The sequence below is a fragment of the Hemicordylus capensis genome, chromosome 2 (genome assembly GCF_027244095.1).
Source record: "Hemicordylus capensis ecotype Gifberg chromosome 2, rHemCap1.1.pri, whole genome shotgun sequence".
NCBI lineage: Eukaryota > Metazoa > Chordata > Lepidosauria > Squamata > Cordylidae > Hemicordylus > Hemicordylus capensis.
In genome coordinates this window covers 414,283,071-414,310,543 of record NC_069658.1, presented here as the reverse complement: position 1 = coordinate 414,310,543, position 27,473 = coordinate 414,283,071, and the positions used below count along the sequence as shown (strand labels likewise).

General features: G+C 45.5%; 1 protein-coding gene and 1 long non-coding RNA gene across 5 annotated transcripts in view; one reads left to right on the top strand and one right to left on the bottom strand.

Moving 5' to 3' along the window:
• The window catches only part of ERBB3 (erb-b2 receptor tyrosine kinase 3), a 111,834-nt gene extending 96,030 nt beyond the window's left edge, over window positions 1-15,804 (top strand). Inside the window, exons 24-28 of the mRNA XM_053297150.1 lie at window positions 1,385-1,482; window positions 2,323-2,472; window positions 6,351-6,422; window positions 6,972-7,239; window positions 8,727-15,804. Of these exons, the coding sequence (XP_053153125.1) occupies window positions 1,385-1,482; window positions 2,323-2,472; window positions 6,351-6,422; window positions 6,972-7,239; window positions 8,727-9,268 (1,130 nt within the window). The 3' untranslated portion in view covers window positions 9,269-15,804. The remainder of the gene's footprint in view (window positions 1-1,384; window positions 1,483-2,322; window positions 2,473-6,350; window positions 6,423-6,971; window positions 7,240-8,726) is intronic.
• LOC128345328 (uncharacterized) lies at window positions 8,046-27,410 on the bottom strand. 4 transcript variants are annotated; one of them, XR_008316385.1, is made up of 5 exons: window positions 27,108-27,410; window positions 13,177-13,221; window positions 10,508-10,573; window positions 10,123-10,246; window positions 8,046-8,278 (listed from the first exon to the last, which is right to left on the bottom strand). It is a non-coding gene; the product is annotated as an uncharacterized LOC128345328 (long non-coding RNA). The 4 variants fall into 4 exon arrangements; XR_008316384.1 differs by lacking the exon at window positions 10,123-10,246; XR_008316386.1 differs by lacking the exons at window positions 10,123-10,246; window positions 13,177-13,221.
• Window positions 27,411-27,473: the final 63 nt, after the last annotated feature.

Below are 27,473 nucleotides of genomic sequence, written 5' to 3'. Positions count from 1 at the left end.
GTTGCAACCATTGGCCGTGATGTTAGAGGGGGTGTACTCAGTGCGATCATGCCTTTTTGGCAGTGTTTGCCCGCCTGCAGCAGGGCAAAGACATTTTAACACTTTGCTCACACTGCTCACACCACTCACACAACTGTCTTCTGTGGCTGGGGAGGAAGGGTCTCATGGACCCCCTCTTCCCTCCCCTGAGAAGAGAGGCTTGGGCTCTTCTCTTCCCACTTGTACTGGTGAAAGATAGACTGCATAAGCAATCCCTCTATTTTTCCTCATATGTTCATAGGATGAGGTTGTTTTTTTAATCGTCAATAGCCATTCATGACACACCACACCAGCCCATTCTCCAGCAGATATGCCATGAGATGCATGCCCCCCTCCCCATTTCTCCAGGGGCTCCAGGACCCTCATCCCTATCTCGTGCATGAATGCCTATGTATGTATGGATAGGATGAGACTGCAAGGAAGAGGGCAAGATTACTTAGGATTTGCCCCTTCAGTTTTGGGTAGTGCTTATTTTTTGTATAAGTTGGTAGGGGAAGTGGGGTCCAGCCCCTTCCGCTGGCTGCAAGCATGTTTGGTCTTGGCCAAGCCTCATAAGAAGAACCGTCCATCTAGAGCAGAATTAAATCACGTAAGAGATTCCCCTTAGGCGGTGAAGACGGATACTGCTTTGGAGCGGCCCACTCCCTCATGAGAGTACCTGGCCATAGAGACATGCATGTGGGCTGGAGGGCTTTTACTGCCCGGCCCGGTTGACAGTTCCACCAAAGCCCTGGGAAGGGTCCCTCGGCAAATTCCTCCTGGTCCTGGCAACTGTCGGGAACTGAGACTATAAATCCCCCTTAAAAGAGTCTGGTCTCTCCACAACACATCTCCATGCTCAGTTTTGCTGATCACAGTCACCTGGCTGGCCACTGACCATTCAGACCCACCATTGTCCCATCCCAGAGTGCCCTGCAGTGCCTGGTTTGCCTTTGCTGCAGCATTGGGCCCAGCTGCTACTGATTAGCCTGGGAAGTAGGATTCATTCCTGGTCTCTCCTTGTCTGCCCACCCAACCCGAAACTGCTTGAACACCCGAAGTGGCCCCTACTGCTTTGAAGTCTGAAAGGGATGGGTGGAAGGAGGATGGTACGGAGTATGAGTTCTATTGTTAACTGGTGGTGCCAGGAGCCCCACAACAGCAGGGGCTCCTATAAGTGGATGGTTTACCTCATGAGAGTGCAGTCAAACGGAGAGATGAAACAGATTTGTGTTTCTGTTTTCTCCAGTGGACTGGCCCTCTCATGAGAAGGCTAATCCCCCGGCCAGCAAGCCGGCACAAGGACAAGAATTGGGTATATTCCTGGAGCCTGCCTGAAAGAGTTTTGCCTTCTTTACTCCTACAGGCTGGATGATTGATGAAAACATTCGCCCCACCTTCAAAGAGCTAGCCAATGAGTTCACACGCATGGCCCGTGACCCCCCTCGCTACCTGGTGATTAAGGTCAGTGCTGGCTTGATCGACTCCCTTTTTGCAGCTTTACCGAAGAACTGCACCTGTAGAAACCCTGCAGGCACTAAAGCACTCAATGGCTCGGCCATTTTTAATGCCACCTCAATGCCATGAGCCCTAGCCACAAAACTGTGCCTGTTTGCTCAGATGCAGCTGGATTCTTTCAGGTTTTGTCTTGGCCAAAACCTCCAGCTTGCATTTCAAAATCTTACCAAAAAACTTTGTGTTTCAGTTTCAGAATGTTGGCCGCTTTCTTACTAGAAGTGTGAGATGTGCTTGTCAATGAGGGAAGGAATTCAGATTGTCTCAGATCATAACTAGATTCCCTACCAGATAATGGAATTGATTGTGTCTCCTTAAGATCCAAAAGCAGAGCCTAGCCTGAGGCAGGGCTCAGCCCTAGAGCCAGTTTTCAACAGAAGGGCTTTACTCCAGAGCATGTGATTTGGGATGTGATGAGCATGTTTCCCCTGCAATCACATTTCTGTGTACGTGCAAGCTAGATGTAGGAGTAGATACCTCTGAACATGTGCACTGGGCTCTTCCCTCACCATAGCCAAACTTCATGCTTCCAGGACAGCAGGATGGGGCTTCCAGGAAGATGGGAGACCTGTTCTTGTTCTCTCTCTCTCTTGTTCTCTCTCTCTGCCCCCCTCTCACCCCTCCCCTCTCTTATAAACCAAACACTGCCCAAAGGACTTTCCTTGAAATCAGATTCTCTGCTCTTATTTGGCACTTCCGATGCAACTTGGTGATGCTCAGTAGCCATTGATCTGGTATTAAGTATCAGCTTTTTGTAATTATCATGAGAATACTTGTCTGTCCCCACAGAGAGAGAGTGGGACACTCTCCCCAGTTGAGCCACCCACACTCAGCGAAAAGGAGTTGGATGAGATGGAAACACTGGAAATGGAGACAGAGTTGGAAGAGGAAGAACTTAATAACCTCTTTTCCTCCAGGCAATGGATTGACTCCACACAGGTAAGACACTCCCTACCATCAGATTCTTGACTACTATTTCCCTTTCTCCACATCCATTCACCGTACCCTTTGAAGACACATGGAACTTAGGGAAGGAAAGGTTTTTTTGTCTGGCTCTGCAGAATAATTGGATTGTGCCTTGACCAATAGTAAATTGCTAAACCAGTGGTGGCGGGGAATCGACGAAGATATGGTGTTGGTAGGCCAGCGGCCGTTATAGGGGAAGGGAATTCAGAAATTTAATTGCTGTTTCCCCTTCCAGCAGACCTACCACCTCTTTGATTCTGGAGAGCAATGCTACCCACCCACAGAACCTCACCTTATTACTCTGTAATGCCAGGTCGGTTCAAAATAAATCTGAGGTAGTCCATGACTTGATTATGGATGAAGGAGCTGACCTGGTATGTATTACGGAGACCTGGTCGAGAGAGGCTAGTGGTACAGTTTGGTCCAGAGGGTTACTCCATGATAGAGCAGGTGAGAGGATGTGGTCGGGGAGGTGGGGTGGCTGTGGTCTATAAGAATACCATCTCCCTTACCAGGATCCCTGTCAGGGATTTGGCCTATACTGAATGTGTGTACCTAAGCCTAGGGACCAGGGTTAGACTGGGACTTCTGCTGGTGTAACGATCACCCCGCTGCCCAGTGGAGTCCCTAATTTAGCTGACAGGCTTGGTTGCTGAGTTGGCATTGGAGTTGCCTAGGTTGTTGGGGGGCGGGGGGGTGGGGACTTTAATGTTCATTTTGGGACTGGTTTGTCAGGGTTCATAGTGACCATGATGACTGTGGGCCTATCCCAACTGGCCTCTGGTTCAACACATGATGCTGGTCACATGCTCAATTTGGTCTTTTGCTCTGATCAGGGAGGTATTCCATGGGTGGGGACTCCTGTCATCTCCCCATTGTCATGGATGGATTACCATCTGGTTAAGGTAGAACTTACTGCCATGACCCGCCTCTGCAGGGGTGAAGGACCTATTAGATTGGTCTGCCCGAGGAGGTTATTGGATCCAATAGGATTCCAAGAAGCCTTGGAGGGGTTTAGGGCTGGCTCTGCTAATGATTCTGTTGATGCTCTAGTACAAAGATGGAATAATGAACTTACTAGAGCACTAGAAACAATAGCTCTTAAGCGTTCTCTCCGACTTGCTTTAAAAACAGCCCCATGGTATTCAGATGAGTTATGGGAGCTGAAGCAGCGAGGTAGAGGATTAGAGTGCAAGTGGAGGAAGACTCAGTGAGAGTCTGATCGGGCACAACACAGAGCACATTTGAAGACCTATGCTCTGGCAGTATGGGCGGCAAAGAAGCAGTTCTTTTCTGCCTGCATTGCTTCCGCAAATTCACGCCCAGCTGAGTTGTCTAGGGCTGTGAGGGGGCTAGTATGTACCCCCCCCCTGAATTTAAACTTGGAACCATTGGTTACTCTCTGTGACGTCTTTAACGACTTTGTTGCGGATAAAATCTCTCCAATTTGGGCCGAGCTGGGTTCCACAGTTACTGCAGAGTCTACTATGGAGGTGTCTAGCAACTCATCTTATGGGATTAGATTGGATCATTTTCAGTTTGTGACTTCTGAGGAAGTGGACAAACTGCTTCGGACTGTGTGTCCTTCAACCTGTTCTCTTGACCCTTGCCCAACTTGGCTTATCTCATCTGATAATCATATTATCAGAGAGGGTCTGGTAAATATTATAAATGCTTCTCTGAGATTGGGCAGGATGCCTCCTTATCTTAAGGAAGCTAATATTAGACCACTTTTGAAGAAAGCTACGTTGGATCCCTCAGAGTTAGCTAATTAAAGACCTGTTTCTAATCTTCCATGGTTGGGCAAGGTGGTTGAGCAGGTGGTGGCCTCTCAGCTCCAGGCAGTTTGGGATGATGCAGATTATCTAATCCCATTTCAAACTGGCTTTCCTGTGGGCTATGAGGTTAAGACTGCCTTGGTCGGCCTGATGGATGATCTCCAACTGACTAGCGACAGGGAGTGTGACTCTGTTGTTCCTTTTGGATTTCTCTGCAGCTTTCAATACCATCGACCATGATATCCTTCTGGACAACCTGAGGGAGGTGGGATTGGGTTGCATTTTTTTACAATGGTTCCACTCCTACCTCTCTGGCAGATTCTAGATGGTGTCGCTTGGAGACTATTGTTCTGCTAAGTGAGAGCTGAAGTGTGGAGTCCCACAAGGCTCCATACTGTCTCCAATGCTTTTTAACATCTGCATGAAACCGCTGGGAGAGATCATCAGGAGGTTTGGTGCTGGATGTTATCAATATGCTGAAGTCACCCAGATTTACTTCTCCATGCCGACCTCATCAGGAAATGGCATATCTTCCCTAAATGCCTGCCTGGCACAAACTGAAGTTGACTCCAAATAAGACAGAAGTACTGACTGTGGGAGGCCAGGACCCAAGAGATGGTTTAGATCTGCCTGTTCTGGATGGGGTGACACTCCCTCTGAAAGATCATGTATGCAGCTTGGAAGTGCTCCTGGACCCAAAGCTCTCCCTAGTTGCTCAGGTTGAGGAGGTGGCCAGGAGCGCTTTTTATCAGCTTCGGTTGATGCGTCAGCTATATTTCTAGAGGTGAATGACCTTAAAACAGTGGTACATATACTGGTAACCTCCAGGCTTGACTACTGTAATGCGCTCTATGTCGGGCTGCCTTTGTGGGTAGTCTGGAAATTACAATTGGTACAGAATGCATCAGCCAGATTGATCTCTGGGACAACACGAAGGGACCACGTAACACCGGTTCTAAAAGAACTGCACTGGCTGCCAATATGTTTCTGGGTAAAATACAAAGTGCTGGTTATTACCTATAAAGCCCTTAATGGCTTGGGTCCAGGCTATTGGAAAGAGCGCCTCCTTTGTCATAACCCCTGCCGCCTGTTACAATATTCTGGAGAGGTCCGGTTATGGTTGCCACCAGCTCGTCTGGTGGTGACCCAGGACTGGGCTTTCTTGTTTTAATAATTTTATTCTATTTTTATTGTCATGTATTTTAATTTGTGGCTTTAAAATATTTTTAAAAGTTTAGACCGTCGAGAGATATACATATCAGGTGGTATAAAAATATGTTTAAATAAATAAATAAGGCTCCTGTTCTGAACTGCCTGGCTGCTGATCTCTGTATGCAGAGGATTCAGGGGATCAGTTCTGATCACTCAGGATGATGATTGCCTTGTAAGTGGCTTCTAGGGCAGCAATTTATAGAGGGCAGTATTTTGCTGTCCTAGCAGATGAAGAGACCTTCCTTTGAACTGTTAGCTTTTAACATGTGTTTCAACTGTATAGGAAAAATAGGGAGCAGCTAATAATGCAAAAGCAAGTGCAGGCAACTAGCAGAGGAGCCCCACAGCAGTATGAGGGGACAGGCAAGTAAGCATGGGATGGGTGAGCAGCAGCACTTCCTCAGGACTTAGGGGCAGGGGCTGGTTGAAAGAAAGCCGGGGGTGACCCTGGAACCTCAGCAAAGTGGCTGTCTGGCAGTCTGCGGCACCCTGAGAATGAAGGAAGCTCCACTGAGACTTAAGAAGTCACAGGGCTGTTCAGATGGATAAGAAAATGGGGGAAGACCAGGAGGCCTGAGGTTGGAGACACCACATGATGTCAGTATTTGTCTAAAGCATCAGTGTGTCTAAGAGCAGAAATCTCTAAGGCTTGGGCACCTTTCACGTCATCATCCTCTCAGAGTCTTAATCAGTCACCATCTTCCTAAAGAAAAATCTTGCTGTGCTTATGTTGTATATTATTTTTCTCTTATTGTCAGTCATCTTAAAGACTGGTTAACAGGCAGATAAAAAGGCAGAATATAATTAAAATGGGTCCTGCCTCTACTCACCACTTCTTTTTCTTTTCAAAAACTTCCTCAGAACCCAAGTCTTCTGAACCCATCTGCTGGATACATCCCCATGAACCAGAGCAGCCTCAGTGGAAGCCGCCAGGTACCTAATGACTCAAAGCCTATATGGAGGTCAGAGCTAGTCTGGGAGGAAGGATGTTGTATCCAGTAAGAAAGGCATTATCACCACTTCATTTGTGGGTTAGTTAGCCCTGAAGGAAGGGTTGGGTGGTATCTCCCACAAGTCTTTCCAGTTAAAGGATTCCAGGTAGCAGGGCTGGGGCAGGCCTCTGCCTGAGACCTCGCAGAGCTTCTGCCAACTGGCCCAGACCAATGCCTGTCCTTGTGACTCCTCCAAGCCAAATGTAGCCCACTAGCCATGTATGGGAACCTGCCAATCATCTTGTTTTTGCCGTCCCAAGGAGGCAGCCAAACCAGGAGGCCTGTTGAATCATTAGTGGGCTGCCATATGTGGCTGAAAGGCTGTGCTCCACATGGTGGGTCAGAGGTTGTGGAGGCCTGACATAGAACGCTAGGAATTGTTTTGTAGGGTGCTGTAGGCTTTCCAGAACACTGGAAAGTCTCTGACTATGGGAGCCTTCAGGTCTGCTCAAGCTTTGTTGTCCACTAATCTGACCCCCTTGTGACGCAGAGCACCGGACTGGGCTCCCGGCAGACTTTGCGCATACGGCAGGAGTCAATGGGCCGCACAGTGTCGGAATCATCAGAGGGTCGGGGCACAGCCTCGGAGTACGATCTCACTGAGGATCTGTCCTTGTCGGGGAGCCTGTGCCGCAGCGTGCGTTCCCGAGGAGACAGTGCCTACTTGTCCCAGCGAGAGAGCCTGATGCTCCCAATTGGAAATGCTGACGGAGAGGAAGATGCCAACGGCTATGTCATGCCAGATCGAAATGGCAGAGGTAAAAGCAGCATTAATGAGGGGAACGGGGTGCATCTTGCATGTTCCTACATGGACTGAGAGACGTGCTCCAATTCCCAGATGGAAAGAGCTGGGTAGAAATGGGCCTGGCCTGCAGAGGTTAATGGGTTCATCTAGCTCTCTCTTGGCCATTACCTGCTCCACTTGCTCATCTTTAGATGCATATTCTTTGACAGCCTTAGTTGTGTGAGTTACTGGGAGGCTGAGCTGGAGCTGGCTGCAGCAGAGCAAAGCAAAGGGAAGCTTAGGAAGCTGGAGAAGCTGGAATGCTTCTTGGGCTTTTGGTTGAAATTCAGTCTGTGGTAGGACCTGCAAAGGGGTATTTATACTGCTGGCTGTAGTGATAGTCAGGCTTAAGGGAGGACTAGGCCTCAATTAGAGTAACTGCTTGGAGGGTGGGCTTCTCCAAATAAGGAAGAAAGCCCTAGAGAATCAAACTCCTGTGACCCAATCCAAAGTGAAGGGCAGGGTTTCCTGGACAACAGCCTATAGAGGAGTAGGGGAGGGGTGTGTGAGAGTTCAGTTCTTCCTTGGAGGCCTCTAAAAGAGGTCTGAACAGCAACTACTGTAGGAAAAGGGGAGACTAACAGCCTTGGGTTGGGAATCAACTGGAAGTTCTTTACCTGGAAGGAAGCAGGAAGGATAGGGGCCAGTTTAGTGAGATGTGTCAGGGAATTTATTTTTAAGTGCTTGGATCTGACTGCATGGTTCTTGTAGTTCCTGGGGAAAGGTTTTACTTGAATGGAACCATGAGAGCTAGAAACATACTTTAGAAAAGAAAGCAAGTGCAGGTTCCTTTTGAGTGTAATAGATATTTGAGTCTAACAAACATAGTAAAAGTGTCTTGAGAGTTACATAGAATCCAAGGATTGGAGATCCTCCACTTTTGAAAATGGGAAATGGATTCAACAGTAAAACTGGAGCCTTGCAAGAAATTTCTCTGGGGTTATTAATTAGCTGTTTTCTTTTCCTCCATGCTGTTGCCTGTTCCTTTCTTGTAGCAGTGGTTTCTCAGATGCCTGGGGATGGGAGAGCAGAGGATCAGAGCCATCTACACAGCCTGCAGGGCATTTCCTGTCTTACACATGGAACTCTATGGAGGCTGCACTGTCTTCTAGCTCTAGTACAAATTGTTTTTAAATCAGAAGGGGAAAGAAGCCACCCAGGGATGCAGCTTAGACAATATTGTTCTTTTACACACAATGTGGCCCAACAGAAGCTGCACAAGGCATTCATTCACCTTTCTAGGCTAAGAATTAGTCGTTCTCAACCTAGAAGAGGGAATGAGATGGCCTCCATATTCTGGCATATTGTAAGTCCAGGGCAGTGCTAGAACAGCTGAGTGCACAGTGGTATCCCAACATTTATGGGGGTGCGCCCGGTCACCTGGAAGTGATTCTAACTCACCCAAGGTGAGCACACAGTTCCAAGGCAATAACATTCTCTTGTTCTCCTCTCCTGCAACAGAGCGTGCTGCTGGCATTGCTGCCTCCCTGATCCACAGCTTGGTCCCTGTGCCACAAGTGGATGAGGAGTATGAGTACATGAACCGGCGCGCTCCGAAGGCCCAGCAGCCCCGGCCAGCCTCTCTGGAGGAGCTTGGCTATGAGTACATGGATCTGGGCTCAGAGCTGAGTGCATCACTGGGCAGCGTACCAAGTTCCCAGCTTACCACTCCTTGTCGGGATGATGACTACGAGGAAGAAGATTACGAGTACATGAACAAACAGCCCAAGCTCAGCAAGTCTCTGAACAGTATCCGTAGCTCCCGGGCAGACTATACTGATATGGACTCTGGCATCACACAAGGCTCCCCAGATGAGCAGGGTTACGAGGAAATGGATGCTGTCCTGCCTCCAGTCCAGTGTCCCGGTTGCCAGAGTCCACCCTGTCCCAAGAATGGGTTCATGAAACCCCTGCGCACTCTGGAGGCCTCAGACTGTGCTTTTGACAACCCTGATTACTGGCACAGCCGATTGTTCAGCAAGGCTGATGCCCAGAGAACATAGTTAGGGGCTGGCCGCTTCATCTGTCCTTTTGCAAGCGGGGGAAACCCCGAGTGAAACTTGCTCTTTAGCTGCAAACACCCTTGTTGTGATTGTGGGCTCAAAGAGAGAACTTCCATCAGGTCCCTATGCCCTTGTGATATTGACCATAATGGGCAAGTCCAATAGGAGCAACCGGTGATGGACTTCTCTGGGGTTGCATTGCAGCTTTTCCTACTTTGTGCTGTGGCTTGACTACTCACACCTTGGAGCCCTCCAGTTCAAATGCTCTGAACTTAGAGGGCAAGAGGGACCATTTCAGAGGCGCAGTCTAGGTGGTGGGATCCATTCCTAGGCAAACAGAAATGCCTCCCTGTGTAAAAACATTAAGCTTTTAAATAGAGGCGGAGACATGCTGGCCGCTTCCATGGACGCAAGGGCCCTGCACTCGGATGGAGGGCATGATTGCTTCAGGAAGCAGCTCTATTTTAGAAGGCCAGGTGGAGCCTTCTCTGCTGTCAGGTGCTGAGCCTCAAGCAATCCCACTAGGCCCTCCGCGGAGCCCTCTGCAGCAGCCAAGGCCTTGGGGCGGCCCATTGCAGCCTTTGTAAAGACAACCTCCTACTCATCTATAGCAGGGGGGCCTTAAGCATGAGCCAAGCATGCTGAGCCTTGCAGGTGGTTATAAGAGAAGGTGATGTCCTCATTTGTTGTGTCCCATCCTAACCAACATACACAGCAGGGGAGGAGGAGAGGACTAGTTATCTGGGTGGATATGAAGGATAATGGTGCTTTTTCTGAGAGCCTGACAACCTCCTCTAGGAAAACAATGTGCCCAGGTATTGGCCTGAAACAAGACTTGTGTGGTTGAATCCTACCTCTCAGTACAGCATTTGGTTTTGAAAAAAGAACCCAGAGTTTCCGAGTTCTGCATCCAGCTCTTGTCATTAATGTTCTTGGTGTGTGCCGATCGCAATCCCTGTGCCTTATGAGTGTCCGCATCTGGAGGAAGGAGGACGGAGTGGGTAGGAACAAAACCTGAATGCCCTGGGGACCTGGGCTTCCATCTCTTATATTACTTGCTTACTACCACAAGTGACTTAAATTCTCTTTTGGCAAACCAGCAGCAAACTCAAGCATCCAAAGATGAGCAAAGAGAGTGCAAATGGTTCTGGTGGAGAGAGCCAACTACTTCTGTCATCTTGGGCAGAAAAAGGGATATGAAGTGCCTTTCTGAAAGAGAACATCCTCCATATTCCCTACCTCAATGACCGGGAGTATGGGATGCTTCTCTCCATGGGAACGAAATGAAGAGGATAACGGAAATTTCTGCAAACAATAGAAGAGAGATATGCGTTGCTGCTGAAGTTAACATGGGAATTGTTTGATGTTTGAAAGGTTGAAAAGTTGCACTGTGGCTCTTAACAGTGTTACTCCTGGTTCATTTGAATTGGGCTCATTTACATTAGAGTAAGATTTGGGAGCAACTTCCATCACCACTACCCCACCTTAGCCTGAAGGCCTGTAGTTTTGCCTACAACTTTGACTTTGTTCCCACAAGATTTGGATCGCATCATATACACAGCTACTTGGGGAAAGGGAAAGGAAGAAATCGACCTGATCAGGGAGAAGAGGGGCTCAGCTCTGCATTTGATCTCAGTATCTTCTTTTTCTGTGGAAACCATGGCTTCAAGAGCCAGTCCCTCCCTTATGTGGACTGCATTCTAGATTGACTCATAACTGTTGTTGCACAGCACTGTTATGGTGACAACAAAAATCCAGGAGGTCCTGAGTTGATCTCCAGTCTTTCTTTTGCATTACAAATATGTGACTGGATTTTAAATGTAGGGTGTTTTTTTTAAAAATGTCATGCATCTTTTGTACTGCTTTACAGAATCAACAGACTGATGGACTGGTTAGAAAAACCAAAAGCAAACTTTTGTGCAGTGTAACTGAATTTCCCTCCTTTTCCTCTCCTCTCTAATCCAAAGAAATAGGAATGAGGAGATAAGGTGTGTGATACATGGAAGGAAACCCTGTTCTCTATCAATTGAAGGCCTCTTCAGACCATTATTGCACACTTTGATTTGCCTCGCTAAAGCAAGAGGTTTAGAAGCTTGTTGTATTTTAAAGCTTGAAGGTGAGATTAACAGGATTCTCAGGGAGATATCTGATTTGTCTCGCAAGTTTTAAAACTCTGTGCTTGTGGTGTACTCTATACATGGAATATTCCTTCTCTCCCTACATACTGTGGGAAACACCAAGATGTGATCAAACTACTTAGCTCCCCACCTGATTGGGTGTTGTCAGGGGTTGGCCAAATTGCACACTGGCTGAGGGCCAGGACCATCAAAGGGCCCATGGCTGATCCTAAGGCCTTTGTGCAGAAAGACGGCAGCTGCCAACAAGGACTCCAAACCATTGCAGCTACCATCAAAGTAGCCCCCCCAAAAAAACCCCTTCTTGTGGGGGCTTATGTAACCAGCAGTGACAGCTCAGAGTGTTCTTTGGTAGCTGTGCTGGTGGCTTCCATATTTCTTTACCTATAATGCAATGACCACCACCACCCCGCCCCCACTCCCCCCATTGCATTCAGTGACACAGTGGCAGAGGGATTTCATTTTAAGTTTAAATATATGACAGGTAGTGTAAGTGCTCCCCCACGGCTGCTAAGGAGGTCCACAACGGCACTTCACTGGGGGTCCCCATGAACCTGATGCATAGGTTCATGGGATACTAGTGTGTGTAGGCTCAAATTCCTCAAGTTCTAAAGCCAGTGTCACTCTGGAAATGAGACCAGCTCTGGACTGAATTCTGTCAGGGTTGTATATGTTTGGATTTGGACACCAGAATACACAAAGATGCAAAGTTCAGTGTTGCAACAATGCTTATATCCTTAGGGAACCAGTGCAAGGTGTGAATGAAATGCAGCTGAAAAGTATGGGCATGTTTCAGAGCATGTTTAGGGGGCTGTTCACACAAGCAGTCCTACCTGGGCTTGAACAGCCCTACTTGGGCAGGGCTGCTCATGTGGAGCACTGGGATCCAGGCCAATTCTGGTGCTGTTCTGCAGGGTAACCCGGGATTTTTACCCAGCCTTCTAATGAGGTAAGTGGGCATGCACACCCTCTGACTCCAGTCTCTGGTCGTGTGGCAGCACAGGCTGCCAGCAGCCCATCCTACCATAGAGGCCGGGGGAGGAGCATCCCAGCCTTTAATCCAGGGGTTCTCAAACTTGGGTCCCCAGAGATTCCTGGACTACAACTCCCATCATCCTCAGCCACAATGGCCAGAGGTCCAGCAACCTCTGAGGACCCAAGGTTGAGAAGTTCTGCTCTAGTCTCTGAGTAGCACGGTTCATTGTGGGCTTTCTGGAGGCCTGGCATCCTTTCTCTGGCTTGCCTCTTGCGCACGGCGAGCTTCAAACTACCAGCTGGTCATATGGGGGAAGATGAGAATGCTCTTGCCTCCCCTTGCCTGCCTTCCTCGACCCCAGAATTTACGGTCATGTGCATGACCTCCAGGTATACTGAAACCCAAGAGATTTCAGTGAAGCTTCAGCAGAATTGATACTATCTGGATTTGCACAGAGTCTCAAAACATTGCAATCAGCAATTTTTTTGCTCCTGAATGCGAATTATTAGCCCCATTCACCTCTTATGTTCAACTCTCATATGAGTGTACAGTATACACAGGTACAGTTATTCACACATTTTGTTGAATGCAGGTAGAGCAGTGCACCGTATCTCCACAATGTGTTTAAGGGACCTGTATCCAAGCTCACTTTTAAAATTAATGCAGGCACAGTCATTCACACAAAAACATATACAAGTGTACAGACATCTATACACTCATACAATGTCCAAATAGGGCTATCACCAGCTAATTGCTGCAGATCAAACTGCTGTTAAAGGGACAGCAGCTACACATACCAGTTCAAACATCTGGCAACTCTTCAACTTAAGGGTGTTTTGTACCTGTAAAAGTTGTGTAGAAGGGAAAACATTTACTAGCTGCAACGTCTTCATTCACTACAGCTTTGTGATGGAAATAGCCACATTTGCTTAAATGCTCAATTCTGTGCAATTCTTTTAGTCAATCCAATGTATATTTAGTTGGGGAGGAAATGAGCTTTTCTCACAGGCAAGTTTGTATACTGTATAAGATTACAGTGTTAGGTACAAGAGCCTCTCAGGATCTGATCCTGGCTAACACTAGTAAAAGGGCAGGTATGCAACAAAAAAGTGAGAACAGAAAGAACCCATCCACACTCCCTCTGTTTTGGTAGTGGGGGGGAGAGAGAGGTTGTTCTTTAATTATCTGGGCCCTGGGAAAGGCAATTTAGTCAGATTCTGACTCGAGAGAGGGAGAGGCAACATCAGAATTAAAAAGAAAAAGTAGATCTCTATTTGTAGAATTATGGGATGGATTTGCTCTAATCGCCATCTCCCATATTTGCTCTGATTGCTGTTGCTCCTCACATCAGACCTGTGACGTTTGAGGAAAATGGCCAAACTGAAGAACATCACGACTGGTGCAATTACAGCTAATAAATACCAATTCTTACATATCATTATGAACAAAAAAACAAAAGGCATGGAAACAACCTCATTCAACCAGCTTAGCTCTGGTGTTTTTGTTTTTAATTATTATTTGTATTGTACAAGGACATGTTCCCCAAAGCTGGATGTAAATACTGTATTGTCTTGTTTTTAATGTCAGGTTAGATTGTCTTTTTTGCCATGTGTCAAAACTGGTAAAATGAAGGTTTTTGTCTTTTCTTTAATATGAACTGGAAGGAATACCAAATGTTTACACACTTTAAATTGCTTTGTACAATGTGCCACCTACGATGTGAGGGGGTGGGAATAATAATGCTGTTTAACAAACAAACATGAGATGCATGTATTGTAATTACAGGAGTAAGATTTGTTGTCTTGATCGGAGACACAAGAAAATTGGAAAGATGGTGATAAGCCTTGCTTACGTAAGGAAATATGCACAGGTGGATTCATTTGATATCACTTTTTGCATCCAAATCAGATAAATGCTTTTGTAAAGAGAGATGAATCTAGCATGCAACAAATGCATGTGACATAAGATTCCTACTGTTTTTGTTTGTTTGTGGCCTTGCTCTTTTGTCTTTAGCAACATCCTGGCACATAGAAATTGCATATGCTCCAAATCTCTTTATTTTTTAGTCCCTGCTCCTGGAAAATCACTGTCCCTCTTTTGTCTCTATCTTTGCCTCCTTGAGATAACATTTTTAGTGTGTGTTGCCATTCTTCAGGGTTCAACACCACTGTTTCTAGAATGGGATGGGGCTCTAGCTCAGTGGCAGAGCATCTGTTTTGCATGCAGGTCCCAGATTCAATCCCTGGCAGCATCTGCAGGTATAGTAGGGCTGGGAAAGAGCTCTGCCTGAAACCGTGGAGAGCTGCTGCCAGTCAGTGTAGGCAATACTGAGCTAGAGGGACCAAGAGTCTGACCAGGTATAAGGCAGCTCCTTATGTTCCTATAAGTTAAATCTTGGAGTGGGAAGAGGATGCATTTTGTCTCTAGCGCAAGTGCATGTACATGTATGCTACAGCATCATGCAGTGCCCATTCTGCCATTTCAAGCAAAGTACCACTTGTCACAGAGATGAAGTGATGGAAAACCTGCTTAATTTATACATGTCAGGCTGGTGTTTAAAGGCACGGAAGTAGGCCAATAAAAAAATCTGGCAGGCATCGTGCGTTAGAAAATACCACTATAAAGTAGCATTAAATGTACTCGATGAATTTTATGTATAGTTTTGGACATTTGCAAGCTTTCAGGTAATATGGAATCCAGCCGGGCAAAAAAAAATTTTTTTTTAAGCAACCAATCAGCTAATACACAGAGGAAAATTGGCTCATGACAAACAGTTGCCGTTCCTTCACATGTAACCTGTTAACTGCTTTGGGTAGCACCTTTCTAGAAAGTTCAGTGTGATTGTCTGACATGAGGACAGGAGTCAAATTGTTATTTTAACATACATTGAGGCTGTTCACACAAGCAGCCCTACCCTAGCTTGGGCAGTTTTACCTGGGTAGGGCTGCTCGTGTGAAGCACAGGGATTGAGGCCTGGGTAGCCCAGGATTTGTACCCACCCTCTCACCTGGGTGAGCATGCTCGATAAGACCTTTGCTACATATTTCCCAAATAATTCTGAGAATATAATATGATGAGACGTTAACTCTGTGAGAAATTTCTAGTCCCATCTTACAAGTTCCCAAGGTTGCCCAGAAAGAGGAGACAACTGTGAAACCAGTTTAAAGTTTAGTGTATGCTCCTCATCTCATCAAGTCAGTGCTAAAGTAGTGAATCCAAGGGCTTTTCCTCAAGAGACTGTGGCCGCTGGAATGTTTTTTTGGGTGGAGTTCAGGCCTTTTCCTTACAGGGCAAGTGCTGGACATGAGCTATCTTCTAAGACAGGATGACCCACCTCTTACTGACGGAGGCACTTCTTGTTTCAGAAAGCCTGAAAAAAAGTGTGTGTGTGTTTTAATTATGAAATAAAGAGTGACATTGATCAAGTGGCGTCTACATCTCTCTCTGACTGTGAGAGTAGATAAGAATTACTGGGGTGTGTGGAGAAAGAACACTACAATGATTAGCCATTACAGCATGTTTCAGTAAAAATTACCACAGCAATAATAAGCTGGAAGGTGGAGTGGCGTGTGAGCCGACAACTGGCCTAGAGAGATTGTTACTGGGAGACGTGAGCCAAATGGGGTTGCCACACTTTTTTCAACAAAAGTTTTATTTCTTAAATATCACAGGCAGTTTCCTCATTGTTGCATCTCCATGCTGGGAAAACTTGTGCTGCTCAATTTCTGCCTGTTTTATATATGTTTAAGGCATAGGAACCTTGCCGGGGGGGGCGGGGCGGGGCGGGGGGGGGAAGGAAGCCTAGATCCATGGGGCTGGTGGTATGGTTTTATCTGGTTCTTAATATACTTTATGCCTTTTGTTATAAGGGGGCACTATTGCAGTTATAAAACAGGCAGTTTCCCAGGAAAGTCATGATACAATATGGAGCATGTGCCTGGGCACTGATACTTAACCTCTGTTATATGGGCTATTTCAGTGTCTGTGTATTTGTGTGTTACTGTCTAGATGCTTACTATTACAGGGAATGCGGGAGGGAAGAGGGTGGAAGATGTTAAGGGGGAAAGAGGGAGATCCAAGCAAAATCGGGCAAAGGAAAGGCGGAGTTGGTGAAAAGATCAGGAGAAGGGGTGGAGGAAAGAGACAGAAAGAAGAGAGAGGGGGGAAGGACCAGTCCAACAAAACTGGCAGAAGAGCAGGAGAGAGCAAGAGACAAATCTGACTGAGGTTGGAGAGAGAACCAGCAAGAGAGTGAGGACAAAAGCAAAAGGCACTCAAGCAAGTTTGGGTGATGAGAGACAGAAGGATCAGTCTAGGGGACTGGAAAAGAAGCAACAGAGGTGAGAGCAAATATCTGAGTAAGTTTGGATAAAGGAAGAAGGATGGCCCCTCCAGAGAACTGGCCAAGCATGAAAGGGAAGTAGAGGGTTAAGGTTGCAAAGGGAGTGAGTGAGTTAAATTGAACAGAAGGGGAACAGGTTCCTTGATTGTGGAAGAGAATTGCTGCTCACTCTCCAGTGCAAAGCTTATCTGGACTGAACTTTTGCCAGAGTTGTGCGGCTGTGGAAAACCAGGGAGTATAAGTGGAAAAGGAAGGGGCTCCCTGTGTTGTTGGAAGTGGCCAAGGGTTAATTGGAGTCTGAGATTGCTATGGGCCAGTGAGTAAGTTTAGTAGGGACACCCAATGGATATCCCAGGCTGGTGGATTCAGCTAAGCTGATTTCCTGAGCTTCTGCCCTGGGCTGGGCCCCCCTATGGAAGAGCCTTTTAGATCTAATAAAACATCCTAGCAAGCATAGCCAAACAAGTCACAAGCACAAACGCGCACGCGCACACACACACACACACACACAGCCATGGAGAAGGGAGGAGGGGGTTCCTGGGAGCAGAGGAGATGAAAACTCCCTATACAATCTGATGAGAATGAGGAAGAAGCTGGGTTTGGGGGGTGCAGCTGGGGTGTGATGATTGGGAGGTGGCAACAGCCTTGGGATGAATCCCAGAGACTGTACAAATTGGAAGGGGATAGCTGGTCAGTTTAAAAGAGAAAAGGGGGGCACTTAACGGACACTGAAATTGTTACTGATTGGCTGGAGACACTTACTGTGTACAGTAGAAGCTTGGAATTTAAAAAGATCTAGACAAAAAGATAGGCTTATCTTGGTAGCCAAAACTGGTTTGGGAAAGGTGTCCTGTTTGCCTTTGGGCTTAGAAGAATCCTGGAAAGAAGACTGATAAAAACTATTGCAAGTTTTAATACCTATGCAAAACGGGCAGAATTATGTGCTGTAAAAGATAAACATGCTTTGGGGACCTGGTTTAAAAATTCTCAGGAAAACTGGAATGTCTATGCAGGATATCTGAGTTTGTGGTGTTAGGGGCCCTTTTACAAACTCCCACAAGGGTAGGATGCAATAGCTAGACTTCCTCCCTACCTGATTCCTGTGGCTATTATAAGTTTACATGACAAGTACCATTTCTTCCTGGACTTCCTAAACACAGGTCACACCAGGCTAGACACCATCTGCAGGAGGGTCAGAGGGTATACAGATAATTCAATAAGTTGTTCTAGTTGAGAGCCAGCGTGGTATGGTGGTTAGAATGCTGGACTAGGACTGGGGAGACCCGGGTTCAAATCCCCATTCAGCCATGATACTTGCTGGGTGACTCTGGGCCAGTCACTTCTCTCTCAGCCTAACCTACTTCACAGGGTTGTTGTGAGGAGAAACCTAAGTATGTAGTACACTGCTCTGGGCTCCTTGGAGGAAGAGCAGGATATAAAATGTAAAATAATAAATAATAATAATTGTAAGAACTAATCTGCCTACTTTCCTTTCACTATCCTTACAACTGGACTAAATTTGGTCCAAATCAGTTAGGTGGTTCACAAGTTAGCCCATTTGCACCTCAAATGTTCATGTGTCCGCCATCTTGAAGCGGGATGGATGACATCATCACAAACCATGACAATGAGGTGTTCCCGTGTGTCGCTCACTTCAATTGTACCAAATTTGGTTCAAATGGGTTAAGCAGTCCACAGGTTAGCCCTCTTGAACCTCAAATGTTTACACGTCCACTGTCTTGGATTGGGGTCAGTGTTTCTTTTAACAGGGATTCCCAGATGTTGTTGACTACAACTCCCACAATCCACAAGCAAAGGCTATTGCAGCTGAGGATGCTGGTTGTCATCAACAATATCTGGGAATCCCTGTTACAGGGAACAGTGATTGGGGTGGGTGACATAAACACAAGCCACGCCATTGAGGTCTCCCTAAAGCTGTACCAAATTTGGTTCAAATCAGTTAGGCAGTTCACAAGTTAGTGCCTCAAACGTTTATGCGTCCATCTTGAATAAGGGTGTACGACATCATCACAAACTACACCTTTGAGGTGTCTCTACAACTGTACCTGATTTGGTTCATATTGGTCCAGGCATTGTAAAGTTGATACAATAAGTTGATAAACGGGAGTAATGGCAGGAGAGAGGGCACGCCCTCAACTCCTGTCTGTGGCTTCCAGCAGCATCTGGTGGGCCACTGTGCAAAACAGGATGCTGGACTAGATGGGCCTTGGGCCTGATCCATCAGGGCTGTTCTTATGTTCTTATGATAGGGACACACTCACACACCGAATGCCAGGTGATCTCCTAAGTCTACTGGAAAGTCGGCTAAAAATGAGAGGCAACATAGCAAGAAGTGTAAGGGAGATTCAGATGGCTAGGACAACCCTCTTGTAACAGAAGAAAATAGAGCAGGTTGCCTATGTGTCTGTGATGTGGCTCCTCTAAGGATGATCCAATTTAAATTTGCCACATTATTTACCCAAGGGCTGACCATCAAATTACTCAAAGTAGTCCTATTGAAATTGAATTTTTAATTCCAATGGGACTACTTTGAGTAATTTTCCTTAGTATGTTGGCTGTACTATCTTAGTAATTATTACAACAAACCAGTAAAGTGGGAACTGCTATTTATTTAATTAATTTTGGAAGATATAGACACTCTCAGCCTCAAGGATGTAATGACACAAGGTCCTCTGGAGGAAGGCTTCCAGTTGTGTTTAGGACCAAAAAGAAAGAAAGTGGAGGTGACAATGGGGTTCCATCACCACCTTCACCAGGTCCCCCCACCCTCCACAACTGGGATGAGAGAGCCATATTTTTTTGGTGTAAAACATAAAATATACAATTATATAAAAGCAATAAAAACAAATGCAAAACAAGCATTCCATCAACAGCATCTAAAAATATTAAAGAAATTTGCCCAGTTAACAATTAGGCCTACTCTTCAAGGCACAAGATAAAAAATTGCTTTCAATTGCCAGCGGAAGACTGGGAGTGTAGGCATAGAAGGGAGACCAAGGGGGAAAAAGGGGTGAGGAGGGGAGGCCCCAAAGATGCTGTATAACTAATAATTATTATTCAATTATAAAATCTCTTGTCTGACATACACACGTGGACAAATGTGTTGGTACCCCTCCATGAAAAAAGAACAACAGTCTACCTGTCAACAGGTAGTTTGGCCCACTCACCCTGAGCAAACTGCTCCAGCTGTGTCAGGTTTGAAGGGTGCCATCTCCAGACTGCATGTTTCAGTTCTTTCCATAGATGTTCGATAGGATTCAAATTGACAGGTGCAGAAGTCTCATTGAGAGCTACAGGAATCGCTTGTTTGCAGTGACTGCCTCTAAAGGCTGTGCAACAAAATATTAGGTTAAGGGTCCTATCATTTTTGTCCATGCCATTTTCAATTGTGTTATTACTTGAAATATTCTGTTGCATCAAAACTCTAAAGCAAAGTCTGGTTTTTGTTAAATGTGGAATAAACAATGATGGGTGCCAATTACGTTTGTCAGTTTCAAGTTATTTCAGAGACAATTGTGGGTTCTTCTTTCTTCATGGAGGGGTACCAACACATTTGTCCACGTGTATATTTCAAGCTTAAGAGCTGCTCTTCAGATATCAGCTGCCTGGATTGCCTGAGACTGCTGATCATGGAAGCACCAGCTATCACAGTTATGGTGCTTCCCTCTTCACAGTAACGATGCCTTAACCATGAGCAGGCAAGCTGAACAGTATCCCCTGCTAACTGGGCAAAGAGGCACCTTTTACCATGGTGGTTCTCTTTATTTAGCAGGGAGAGAGTAACTGGCCCTATCCACCCCCAGCACAGTACTTCCAGTGACTGTTGCTGGTATGTGTCTTATGTTTCTTTTTAGAATGTGAGCCCTTTGGGGACAGGGAGCCATCTTATTTATTATTTCTCTGTGTAAACCGCCCTGAGCCATTTTTGGAAGGGCGGTATAGAAATCAAATTATTTCAACAACAACAACAACAACAACAGCACTAGGACAGGACATATTGCTTGCTTTCATCACTGTAACCCTGGGCAGAGGGGCGATTTTAAACATCTGAATGGGACTAAAACAAAGCATCACTAATATGCTTATAATTGGTTTGACTGTTGTCAGAATTGGATGGGAATGTCATGCATAGTAGATCCTTGTGAGGCCATTATACCTTCTGAATTTCATGTAGATACGTGATCAAATGTCTGCATGCAAGTTTTAAGGTTTGACTTTTGCCACCCTCTGTGATCAGAGCAGTCACACCAGAACAATGTTTCTAATGTCTCTTTGATGTGGTTCAGTGCCTCCAAACACTGAATAAAGAGAAACATCATTTGGAGAGTCACAAAGAAAGAGGAGTCTGAAGGAGAAAGGGGAGAAATTTTATATCCCTGAAGGTTAAAAAGGAAAAAAAGCTAACACCTGGGAAGAAAACAACTGCAAACAAGTTGTTCTGGTAAGAACTAATCTGCCTACTTTCCTTTCACTATCCCTTCAACTGGACAAATTGGTTCGGCAGTTCACAAGTTAGCCCACTTGCATCTCAAATGTTCATGCGTCTGCCATATTGAATTGGGGTGGATGACATAACAAACTATGCATCTGAGGTGTCCCTACAACTGTACCAAATACAGTCCAGACTGGTTCCCATTTGCACCTCAAATTTTCACGTCTGCCATCTTGAATCAGGGTATATGACATCATTGTAAACTATACCCTTGAATTGTCCCTATGTGTCCCTACACCTTTATCAAATGGTTCAAATCGGTTAGGCAATTCACAAGTTAGTCCAACTGCAGCTCAAATGTTCATGTCTGCCATCTTGAATTGGGGTGGACGACATCACCACAAACCATGCTGTTGAGGTGTCTTTGTGTGTCTCTCACTACAACTGTACCAAATTTGGTTCAAAACAGTAAGACAATCCACAGGTTAGCCCACTTGTGCCTCAAAATGCATCCGTCATCTTGAATCAGGGTAGATGGCATCATCATAAACTACTCCATTGAGGTGTCCCTACAACTGTACTTGATTTGGTTCATATTGGTCCAGGCAAAGTCGATAGTGAGCGGATACACACATGGATGTATACACACGTGGAATGCCAGGTGATCTCATAAACCCACAGGAAAGTTAGGGTAAAAGTGGCAAGAATGGGGCGAGGGGAAGGATCATAGTATTTATCAAACTAGCCTCTGTTTTGGTTATTTTTAAGTAACTCAAAACAAGAACCAGAATTAAAATATGTTTGGGTATGGAAGAGAGGGGGCTTTGGGAAGTCAACCCTTTCATACATCCACTCTTTTACAGATTGTGCTATAGTCTACCTACATCTTTTCCTCTTTATACAAGGTTTCCAACTTTTTCATGATCAAATTAGAATAAACATAGCATTAAAAGTAATGCTGGATAAAACAATGTCTGGAAAGACCCCCTGTGCAGCACCTGATATTACTACCACCCATACTGTTATTTTCACCATATTACAAATGGGGTGATGGTGGTGACTGAGAAATGCCTAGTGACTTACCTAAGCCCACCCACTGACTTCATGGCCAGGGTGAGATTTGAACCAAGGGACTACCTCACTCATAGCTCATTCTCTTAACCACAGTGGTACACTAGTCTTAATTGGCGAGCAATCCAAAAACCAGAATGATCCACTGAACAGGGTCTCAGTAGATGCATTTTTAATGAGTCTGTGCAGAGTAGGCACAGACCTCATTAACAGCACAATTCATGTTTGAATTGCATGTCTGGAAGTTAAGTCTCACTATGTTCAATAGTGCTTATTCAGTAATCCAAAAACCTTTGATTTAAGGTGAGAGTTAAGATGCTTTACATTTTCACTCATGCACTAAAAAGAATGGAAATTGCAAGTTAAGGTGTCCATCTTAGCTTCTGCACCATATAAACTGTAAAGGCTTTGTATAGTCTGGTATATGATGATGGGATTAGAAATGAGGCTCCGTGCACCTACACTTTGCTTGATCAGAGATGCATCAAGCAGCAATTCAACACGGGCATCTCTAGGAAGTGATTAGGGAAACTGCACCTGTTACATGTCTCCATCCCTCTCCAGCCCAATGTCCAACTGAAAGACCAAGGCAAAGTGTGGGTGGATGGAGCTTCATTTCTAAAGCCATCATCATATGGTCTCCTCTATGACCCGCTTCAAAAATGGCTCCTTGGTATACGGAAGATCTGCGGGAGCTGAAGCGGCAAGGTAGACGACTGGAGCACAAGTGGAGGAAGACTCGACTCGAATCCGACAGATTGCAACATAGAGCGCACTTTAAGATCTATGCTCTGGCTATACATGCAGCAAAGAAGTGTTTCTTTTCTGCCTGTATTGCTTCCGCAAACTATCATCCAGAGGAGCTATTCAGGGTTGTGAGGGGGCTAGTAGGGCCCCCTACTCCCTTGAATCAGAATTTAGAACCATCAGTTGCCTGCTGTGACGCTTTTAATGAGTTTTTTGCGGACAAAATCTCTCGTATTTGGGTCGATCTAGACTTAGACTCCACAGTCATCGCAGTGTCAGATGCAAAGGTATCCAGCAACTCCTCTTGTGTGGTTAGACTGGATCAGTTTCAGTTTGTGACTCCAGAGGATGTGGACAAGCTGCTCAGAACAATGTGTCCTACCACCTGTCTGCTTGATCCTTGCCCAACATGGCTTATATTATCTAGCAAGGGGGTTGTTGTGGAGAGCCTGGTGGCAATTATAAATACCTCTCTGAGGGAGGGCAGGATGTCTCCTTGTTTAAAGGAGGCAATTATTAGACCTATTCTTAAGAAGCCTGCCTTAGTCCCCGCAGAGTTTAATAGCTACAGGCCTGTCTCCAACCTCCCATGGTTGGGCAAGGTGATTGAGAGGGTGGTGGCCTCCCAGCTCCAGGCAGTCTTGGAGGAAACTGATTATCTAGACCAGGGATGTCAAACTGTGGCCCTTCTGCAGATGTTGGTCTACAACTCCCATCATCCTTGGCTATTGGCCACTGTGGCTGGGGATTATGGGAGTTGTAGTCCAAAAACAGCTGGAGGGCCACAGTTTGACATTCCTGATCTAGACCCATTTCAAACTGGTTTTCAGATGGGCTATGGGGTGGAGACTGCCTTGGTGAGCCTGATGGATAATCTCCAATTGGGACTTGACAGAAGAAGTGTGACTCTGTTGGTCCTTTTGGATCTCTTGTCGGCTTTTGAGACTATCGACCATAGTATCCTTCTGGAATGCCTGAGGGAGTTGGGGGTGGGTGGCACCGCTTTGCAGTGGTTCCACTCCTACCTCTCAGTCAGGTTCCAGAAGGTGTCCCTTGGAGACTGTTGTTCTTCAAAATCTGAATTTTTGTATGGTGTCCCTCAGGGCTCTGTATTGTCTCTGATGTTGTTTAACATCTACATGAAACCGCTGGGAGAGATCATCGGGAGATTTGGTGCTGGGTGCTATCAGTACGCTGATGACACCCAAATCTATTTCTCCATGTCAACAACATCAGGAGAAGGCATATCCTCCCTCATTGACAGCTTGGAAGCAGTAATGGGCTGGATGAGAGATAAACTGAGATGTGCATTCATTGCTGTCATAATAGAGTCCATCCACCTTGCTGCTGGTCATCCTCTTCTTCTCTTTCCTTCAACTTTCCATAGCATTATAGACTTCTCAAGGGAGCTGGGTCTTCACATAAAGTGTCTGAAGTATGCTAGTTTGAGCCTGGTCATTTGTGCCTGAAGTGAAAATTCTGGATTGATTTGTTCTATGATCCATTTGTTTGTTTTGCTGGCTGGCCATGGTATCCTCAAAAGTCTTCTCCAGCACCAAAATTCAAAAGCGTCAATATTTTTTCTATCTTATTTATTTATTTGATTTATATACCGCCTTTCCAAAATGGCTCAGGGCAGTTCACAGCATGATAAAAACAATTAAAACAAATTAACAATTAAAATCAAACTATTAAAAAACAACAGAACCAATAAAACCGGTAAAAGCCCTGAAAACCTTGCTTCTTCCAAGTCCAACTTTTGCATCCATAGAGTGTCACAGGAAAAACCATTGTCCAAATGATTCTAATCTTTGTAAGTACAGATACGTCACGGCATCTAAATATCCTTCCCAAGGCCTTCATTGCAACCGTACCAAGTGCTAGTCTGCGGCGTATTTCTTGACTGTGGGATCCTTTACTGTTGATGGTCGATTCTAAAAGGCAGAAGCTATCCACCACTTTAATGTCTTCAGTATCAATTCTGAGGCTAGTTGCTATACCTGTTGTCATTAGTTTAGTCTTCTTTACATTTAGTCATAGTCCCATTTTTTTCACTGTGCTCCTTGACTTTCATTACTAGAGCTTGCAGATCATATGCATTCTCCGCTATCAGAGTGGTGTCATTAGGTAGAACAGGTTATTGATGGTTCTTCCTCCAGCTTTAAAACCACGCTTGTCTTCTTGCAATCCAGCTTCTCTCAGTATATGTTCAGCATATAAATTGAATAAATAAGGCGAACGAATACAGTCTTGTCTTATTCCTTTGCTGATCTGGAACCAGTCTATTTCACTATGTTCCATCTGTATTGGCTTCCTGTCCTATGTATAGGTTTCTCATGAGAACAATGAGATGTTCTGGTACGCCCATTTTTCTAAGGATATTCCACAACAGGATACGGTCAACACAATCAAAAAATTTTCTGTAGTCAATAAAGCACATATTGACTTTTTGGGGGTATTCTTTGGCTTTCTCAAATATCCATCCAATGATGTCTCTCATTCCTCGGCCTTTTCTGAAATCAGCTTGAACACCCAGCATTTCCCTTTCCACGTAGTGTTCTAATCTGCGTTGGATGATCTTGAGCATTATTTTGCTAGCATGCAAAATTAATAATATTGTGCGATGGTTTGCACAATCTGTTAAGTCTCCTTTCTTTGGTATGGGTATGTAGACTGACCTCTTCCAATCTGTTAGCCACTGTGTCATTCTCCAGATTTGCTGGCATAGTTTGGTTATAGCCTTGACTGATTCTCTTTCTGTTGCCTGCCATAGTTCTGTAGCTATTCCATCAATTCCTGTAGTCTTCTGACTTGAGTGCTGATCTAACTCCTTCTTCCCATACTAGAGGTCCTTGAAAGAAGGGAATATCTTCTAGAGTATCTTGGATGTTGACATCCCTGCTGTACAGATTTTCAGTATACTCCTTCCATCTCTGTTTGACCTTCTCTGAATCAGTTACTATCTGTCCTTTGGCATCACAATTCGAGGTTGGAACCTCCTTCTGAGTTCAGAGATCTTTTGGAAAGCTTACTTTGTTTTTCCATTTCTATTTCCATCCTCAAGGGCTTTACAGATATCATTGTAGTACTGCTCCTTGTCTCTTCTAACAGCTTTCTGAAATTCCTTATTAAGTTTCTTCCTGAGGTCTTTATTTTTCTTGACTTTGGCTTCTCTCCTCTCCTTGGCACTTTCCACCATCTGTTCTGACATCTATTTTGCTTTCTTCTGTTTCTTGGTCTTTGGCAATCTCTTTTCACATTCACCCTTGACAACTTTTTTGATTTCAATCCAGGGAGCCAGCATGGTGTACTGGTTAGAGTGCTGGACTAGAACCAGGGAGACCCGAGTTCAAATCCCCATTCAGCCATAATACCTGCTAGGTGACTCTGGGCCAGTTACTTCTCTCTCAGACTAACCTACTTCACAGGGTTGTTGAGAGGAGAAAAATATGTAGTACACCACTCTGGGCTCCTTGGAGGAAGAGTGGGATATAAAATTTAAATAAATAAAGATAATAATAATCCCCATCAATGAGGTTCAGAACTTCAAAGCAGTTCCTGATAATTCTCCTTGAAAAGGAGATCTCAAGATCTGAACTGAATTCTCAAGATCATATCGTGGAAACTGGGATAGCTTTGTTTTTCCACTTTAGCTTGACTTGTATTGAACGGATTCATTGTATTGTAATGAACTAATTCATTAATGGGGCGTCCTCAAGACCACTAAACTGATTAGTTACCCCTGAACACCAAACGTGTGAGAGTGAGGACGTTTCCTGCCAGTGCCACAAAAACAATGCATATGAGTGACTTGAGAACTTTAATTATGCACTGGTGTCTGTGTGGAACCAGGGGCAGTGGTCGCTATTCGGAATTCTCTCGCGTGCAAGAGCCTGCGACGTGTACTTTATATTCAGTCAATCAATCATTCACTTCATAACGCTCTTTGACCAGCATAAGCCAAGACAATATAACATTGGCAGCTGCCGAAGGCTATTAAAATCGAGGGAGTATAAACCATAAGAGAGCTATAGCATTGCTAATTGAAGAAACACTTCAACAGAACTATGCAGTTTATAAAGACTGTAAATATCCTTGGCTTTAGTGACACTTACACCGGCCCACTACAACAACGCCCAGCGTGCGTCTCTCCCTGAACTGAGCCGTTAGAAAACCGGAATAAACGTCATAGTGTGAGCGGAGGAGCGGCTTTGAATGCGTAATTGCGCCCGTAATTCCACTTGTGGCCTCTAGGTGACGCTACGTTAAGAAGGCGCGGACCTTGACTTTTCCCCCTCTCTCCGTCTCCTCAGTTGACGGTTTTTTTTTTCACGCTGTGGCGACGACTGCCTGGCCCGGCACCTGATGGGAGTTGTAGTTCTCGGCGCCTGAGGGAGGCGGACTCGCTTCCCCAGCGTGCCGCGCGCAAAGCCCGCGCGCTCGCTTGCTCGCTCCCTCTCCCTCCTTCAGCCTGTCTCGCA